Source organism: Periophthalmus magnuspinnatus, chromosome 16 (genome assembly GCF_009829125.3).
Source record: "Periophthalmus magnuspinnatus isolate fPerMag1 chromosome 16, fPerMag1.2.pri, whole genome shotgun sequence".
NCBI lineage: Eukaryota > Metazoa > Chordata > Actinopteri > Gobiiformes > Gobiidae > Periophthalmus > Periophthalmus magnuspinnatus.
Window position 1 is genome coordinate 18,152,627 of NC_047141.1, and position 6,025 is coordinate 18,158,651.

Here is a 6,025-nt window from a genome sequence, read left to right on the forward strand (position 1 = left end):
GTTTATCATCGTTAGTACCGTACAACAATGTTTATTTGCTTACTGCATTGTTTTGCACAGATGTGGTTGAAACTATGGTACCACATTTTTAAATACATTTCCTGTATTAATGGTATGTATTGTTTATTTTATTTTTTCTCTATATTTCTGTTTTTTCAGCATTTTTATTCACTGTAATTCATACTACATACATGCATATTTCTATTGCTACTCTTTGCTCTTAATTGTGTAAGCACTATTTGACAAAAAGGTTTTTTCCACTGAGATCAATAAAGTAACATTTTATATATTTATTTATTTATTCATTAAGGAAATTACACCTTTATATCTCATATTATTATAATAAACCCTAAGCCACTTGGTCTTCAGTCCCATAGACCATGGGGCAGATAATTCTTTGACGTAATGTGATCACCACTTCAGGAGAGTAGAACTTTAAAATAACTCCTTCCAACTTCAGCTGTGATCACTGCTCTGAGTGTCCATTTCTATCCGGTCAGCTTTCACCTGGTCCCAGCTCTATAGCATTGTGGTTATGGTTAAATGAAATAATCTATTTTCAACCTTGTATAAACATTTCTCTCAACTCAATGCTACAGCCTACAAGTTTGACGTAAAAACTCCAGGACAATTTTATGGTAGTGCAGGAGTTGGCATAAGACTCTGATATTCAAGCTGATTTGCATAGAAATACCATAGATAAAACTAGTATAGTGCAATCCATGTAACAACAAAGCTTTTCAGGATACAATGTATAAAAGTTGAAATGTATAAAATCTACAGCTATCTGCATACCATTAAAGGTGCACAATGTATTTAGGTTTTCTGTGGAGTGTCACCTGCTTGCTAGTGTGCTAGTTTGTGGAACATTACATGCAAACATCCCCACTTTAAAACATACACATAGACCATTTAAGATTAATTTAAATAATTTTACAAAGTATTTGTTCTTGCCTGTCTCTTTAGAGGAACATCCCAGCATATGAGGCAGAGTGACAGTGATATTAATCTGTGTGTAAAAGAATTATTGTTTGTACACCAAAAGTATAGACAAAGGGGTTCATTTGGACTGCCCCATTGAGCTTTTCATTTTGTTTAGTTACATTGTTACGTCAGCCTGTATGTTTGTGCTCACTCTTTTATCATTTTAACACTCAATGTCTACATTTCTGTACATGAATTAACAAGTGGAGTTAAGTATTCAACCAGTTTGCCAGTTTTGTCAATTGTTTATTATTATTTATTACAAGCAACAGCTTCAATAACAGCCAATGCCCTAATCATTAAATAGACACAAATATTGTTTATATGTACACAATATTTAACAAATATAAATAACAAACAGCAAAAGGGTGCTTGAGGTTAATGTCTGGTTCATGATGCATCAAACATTTGTCTGTCTAAATCACATACTGAATATAGCTTAGCTTGTATAGGCATAACAGCTACCCTTCATTTGTTGATAATGGGTGCTAGCAAAGAAAACATGGGGGAATAAAACACTGAACCACAAGTTCAATAATGAACCCTTAATACTGCTTTGTAATTCACACCCAAGCAGACAGGGTTACTTATCAGAATTAACAAGTCTATTCATTGATGATCACAATAATTTCCATTACTGCACTAAATGTAGAATGCACACAAATGTATAGGGCAAATCATATCGGACAACTTACCTTTTTCAGATTGTATGCTACAATTGAAATAACTTTCTCCAAAAAAAAAAAAAAAAGCTTCAAAATTCTCCAACACCTATTTTAATAAACTGCATATTTTTTAAAAAGTTAGAAGTCTGCACGTAAATTGTATTCAGTCCAGTTGTGTAACTGTCAACATTGTCAAAGCACTATGTAAGCTTAATATCAGAATACTGCGGACATAAGTTGTATGGAGTTATTTAGGTTCACATTGTAGCTCGACACTCAAAAAAACAATATAGAACATTGTGTAATATACAGAGCTTCATGTAGATGGACGAAGACTGCAAACAGCTGCTTATAATGTAAGTTCAAATTTTGTTACAAGCTTCTTGCTTAATATCCAAACAAGCACAAAACACATAAATGAGTGTACATTTATTGTTATGATCACAGCAAGCTCTACCTGCACTATAGTTTTTTCACCAAAAAGTGGAATGTGGACCAGAGAAAGCAGACTAACAACAGCCAAAGTAGGGCGACTGCTAAGCTGGAACAGAGAACGCAGCGGCTGTTTGGCAGGAATTCAAGAAGTAAGGAATTAAGTTCTTCAAAGTAGTCTCCTGGGTGACACCATTGCCCTGCATCTCAAACCTGGAAAGGGATCAAATACGATTTTTTTATTAGTTAATTAATGCTGATTTACTAATTAAGAACAGCACCTAATTTCTCTCAGCTAAAAAAATTCACAACAGAGCCATGTACTGGATTCAAACCAGAAAGCCAAAAAAACCATCAAACACAAGTGAAAGTACTAGTTAATTGTAGTTGGCCTCCATATCATCTTACCACTCTCTTGAGCAGATGACATAAAATACAGGAGGGGTCAGGGAGTCATGCGGTTCAGTGCAAACTGGCTGACCCAAGCTGTATGCACCAGCGTTGGTGAATAAGAGCCAGTCTCCGACATTAAGCTCTGGCAAGAGGCAGTGCTCCACTATCTGGTCCATGTCATCCCCCGAGGGACCCCAGAGGGTGCTGCAAAACACCGGGGCATCTAGGGTTGTAATCTGAAAAGGGCAGAAAGCTTAGTATGTTCAGATATATCAGTATGAGTGTTGATAGAGTCAATAAATACTCAGTGTAGTTACTGCATATTCATTAAAGGTACCTTGTGAACAGATGGTGCAGTGATCAGCGTTTCTGCAAGTTTGCCAGCAAATGGTCCATAGACTCCCTCACTCAAATAATACTTGAAAGCTGGCTCGTCATTTGGAGAAGGGTCATCTGTGGAGAGTGGCAGGGAATTTCTTATTGTCAATAAGCAATTTTAAAAGGTCTAATATGTAATACAACGCAAATGACCATGGTCTTGCTGATCCCGAGCCACCAACTCCCTTGAGATTATATTGACGGCCAGGGTGAAAGCAGAGGACACAAAATAGCTGCCAGGTTCAGCAATGAGAGAAACTCCAGAAGAAGGAGGGAAGTAGAGTTCCACCATAGCCATGACAGCATTTTTTATCTGAAAGAGCATATTACCTTGGTCACAGTTTGTTTTGATTTTTCAACTTCTTTCAATTTTAATTTGAAGGCAATAACTATGCGCTAACTTTATCAAGCTGAATTGAGCTGCAGACACCCCCAATATCCAAGATCTTCATATTAAATCCAATATCCTCCTGTAAAAAAAGAAAGAGGTCAATTACACCAAATATGTTGGTTTTCAGATTATATTAAATTATTATAGCCTTTTTAACATGGAGATTTTGTGAAATGCTTGCATGAATAGTGTGGAATAAATTAGCTGGTATAAAATATAAACAACTGTGTATGTGTATTTTCCTTTAGAATATTTATTATAAAAAGGTTATTAGAGAAGTAGTGGCCCTGAGAAAAAATATGGGTCAAAACAGAAGTTTCTTACGTAGTGTATATTACTTACTCCCATATCAAACACACAACGGGCATCTGAAATGGCATGAATGTACACATCATCGTCATAGGTGCTGGAAATGTGACATCTGAGGGAGAAAAAGAATAAGTTATTATTATAACCACCCATTGAAATGTATAGATATATGGCATAATAGTTTTACCTTACACCAACCACTTGCACACCTAGCTCTTTGGCACTTTCCAGCAAATGCCTACAGTCTTTAAGAGAACAGCCAAAAGCCATGCTCATTTCATCCTGATAAGAGGTTTCTGATGATACTTGAAGTAACAATCTGCATAGAAATAAAAAATACTACAGTCACGACCACAATATACATTTCAGTTAAGCGTATCAAATCACTGTAGAGACAACAAAAAAAAAAAAACATACTTTGCATTAGGGTGGGAACGAGCTATTTTTCGTAGTTCGGCTTCATTGTCACATATAAGAAGGTCGATGCCATTCTTAGCAGCATACTTTATCTGGGAAACCTGTTTGCAAGCACCACTGTAGATTATATCTTCAGGGGGAATGCCTCGACTCTGCACCAGCTCCAGTTCAGACTGAAAGACAGAAAAAAGATAGGTTTGAGATGAACTCACAACATGTAGGCCTGTAGTGTAGTAAGTAGTACCTTATTAGCACACAGAAAGCCAGTACCGAGAGCAGCTAGGACCTCAATGATGGCTGGACTACTGTTGCATCTGACAGGATAAAAAGGACGAATCTGCGTCATGTGAGTTTGCCAGAGGACATGCTGTCTAACCAAAACTCCCAGGTCAGCTACAAAGAAAGCAGTCTTCTTGGACTGCAAGAAAAAAAAAAAACAACAGTCAAACATGAACAGTTATGGTCAGTAAAATTTTCAAATGTCTTACCAGAGATTGCTCATGAATATGATTGTCGATCACATCACAGAGGGCTGTGCCTCCCTCCAAGAGACCAATAGAGTATTGTGGCTCTTCAGAAATTCCTTTCATCCTCTCAGCAGTTTTCTTCAAATGCGACAGGCATAAAGAATATGATTGGTATAAAGTGGTCAAGCTTACTCCTTGTCGAGCCCCTGGGCCCTAGGCCAATGCGTCAAACTATCAAAGTAAATCAGATGTATTATTTTATGTTCAAAAAATTTGATTGTTGCTACAACAATTGTGTATTTTGTAATTAGTGTAATTTTCAAGTAGAATGAAAAATATTTTCTCGTTACTTGTAAACTATGCTTTGCTTTTTTTTAATCTTTACTCAAATGCAACTCATTGCTCAACCTCTGTACATTCTTGCTACATTTATGCATCATGTCAATCTGATGTCAAAAATATGTCCACAATTCAAACGTAATATTTCTCAGTCAGAGGGTAGAGATGCTTCAATATTATGGGAGAGCTTTGTGAAAGAGGCTATTCTTCTGAAAAGCCTATGTAAACAGTCTGGTCCACCGGGTTCATACAGTTTGCCATCAATTAGAGCCAACAATTACCAATACTTCACAGCTACTGACCCATGGTCATTCTTTTTTATCCTAGCATTAAACAAGGTACAAAGTGGCAGCAGCGGTGTCATAACCTCACTCCTAGTAACGTTTCTGCATGTTCCATCAAGCTGTACAAGCTGTAGATGAGACTACAGTTAATCTAGTGGTTAAATGAGGAGAGTAAGAAGGAGCCAATGGAACTCATGGTGTGGAAAAGAAGTTCCTTCTTGTGGCAATTAGGAGTACTGCTCATCTCCATGGAGATGTTATTGCTTTACCTCAAATGTTTCACAGTATACTATTAAAACTACTAAAACTACTAAACTATCTCAGTGGAAACAACACCGGCCAAAGTTCCAGGTCAGATCTGTATTAAGGCTAGTCCAGTGCATGTTTTTCAAGGTATTTCATTAGCATTAAAAACACCTGTAGACAAAGCAATACAATCTCCATGGAGACAAGCAGGTGGTGAACCCACCGCCAGAAAAGTCACATATTGCACCTTTAATGCAGCCTATTAGATTGAGATACTAATAGCCTATAGAAATGTTGTCAAGAAAGTATGACAATTATTTTAATAGAATCTCTGAAAATAGATCTGATATGTGCAGCGCCTGAAGTACAAGCCATTTCTGACTTAACTCGGCCACTGCTGTTAGTTTTTTTTTTGTGTGTGTGTGTTTTGTTTTTTTAGTTGCTTTTTGTGAGGCATGATTAGATGCTTTAATTGCACACAAGAAGCAACTGAGGTTACATTCATTGTTTAACATAATTAAGCTTTAGCTTGAAGAGAAAACACCTACACCGTTCTGTAACATTAGCTGACTCACATGGATGAGTCCAGGGAACTCGTCCACTATCAGCTAGGATCCCAAGGTGGCTCGGCGTTGAAGTCAAACAGTTCTCTGTAAAGTGCTACCCCTAGGTCCTCGGGATAGTTGTTGTACACCTGTAGAACCAGAAATTGGTTAATTT

General features: G+C 37.0%; 1 protein-coding gene across 5 annotated transcripts in view; it reads right to left on the minus strand.

Moving 5' to 3' along the window:
- Positions 1-1,211: 1,211 nt before the first annotated feature.
- Positions 1,212-6,025, minus strand: part of LOC117383426 (antizyme inhibitor 1-like) — a 6,159-nt gene continuing 1,345 nt past the window's right edge. For 2 of the 5 annotated variants that reach the window (XM_055227613.1, XM_055227612.1), the window contains exons 2-12: positions 5,881-5,999; positions 4,458-4,574; positions 4,214-4,387; positions 3,970-4,142; positions 3,740-3,871; positions 3,586-3,664; positions 3,254-3,322; positions 3,006-3,165; positions 2,812-2,927; positions 2,490-2,710; positions 1,212-2,294 (exon numbers count right to left, since the gene is read on the minus strand). In XM_055227613.1, the coding sequence (XP_055083588.1) occupies positions 2,186-2,294; positions 2,490-2,710; positions 2,812-2,927; positions 3,006-3,165; positions 3,254-3,322; positions 3,586-3,664; positions 3,740-3,871; positions 3,970-4,142; positions 4,214-4,387; positions 4,458-4,559 (1,335 nt within the window). In that variant the 5' untranslated portion in view covers positions 4,560-4,574; positions 5,881-5,999 and the 3' untranslated portion in view covers positions 1,212-2,185. Of the gene's footprint in view, positions 2,295-2,489; positions 2,711-2,811; positions 2,928-3,005; positions 3,166-3,253; positions 3,323-3,585; positions 3,665-3,739; positions 3,872-3,969; positions 4,143-4,213; positions 4,388-4,457; positions 4,668-5,853; positions 6,000-6,025 lie in introns of all 5 variants that reach the window. The other 3 variants (XM_055227610.1, XM_033980605.2, XM_055227611.1) reach the window with 2 other exon arrangements.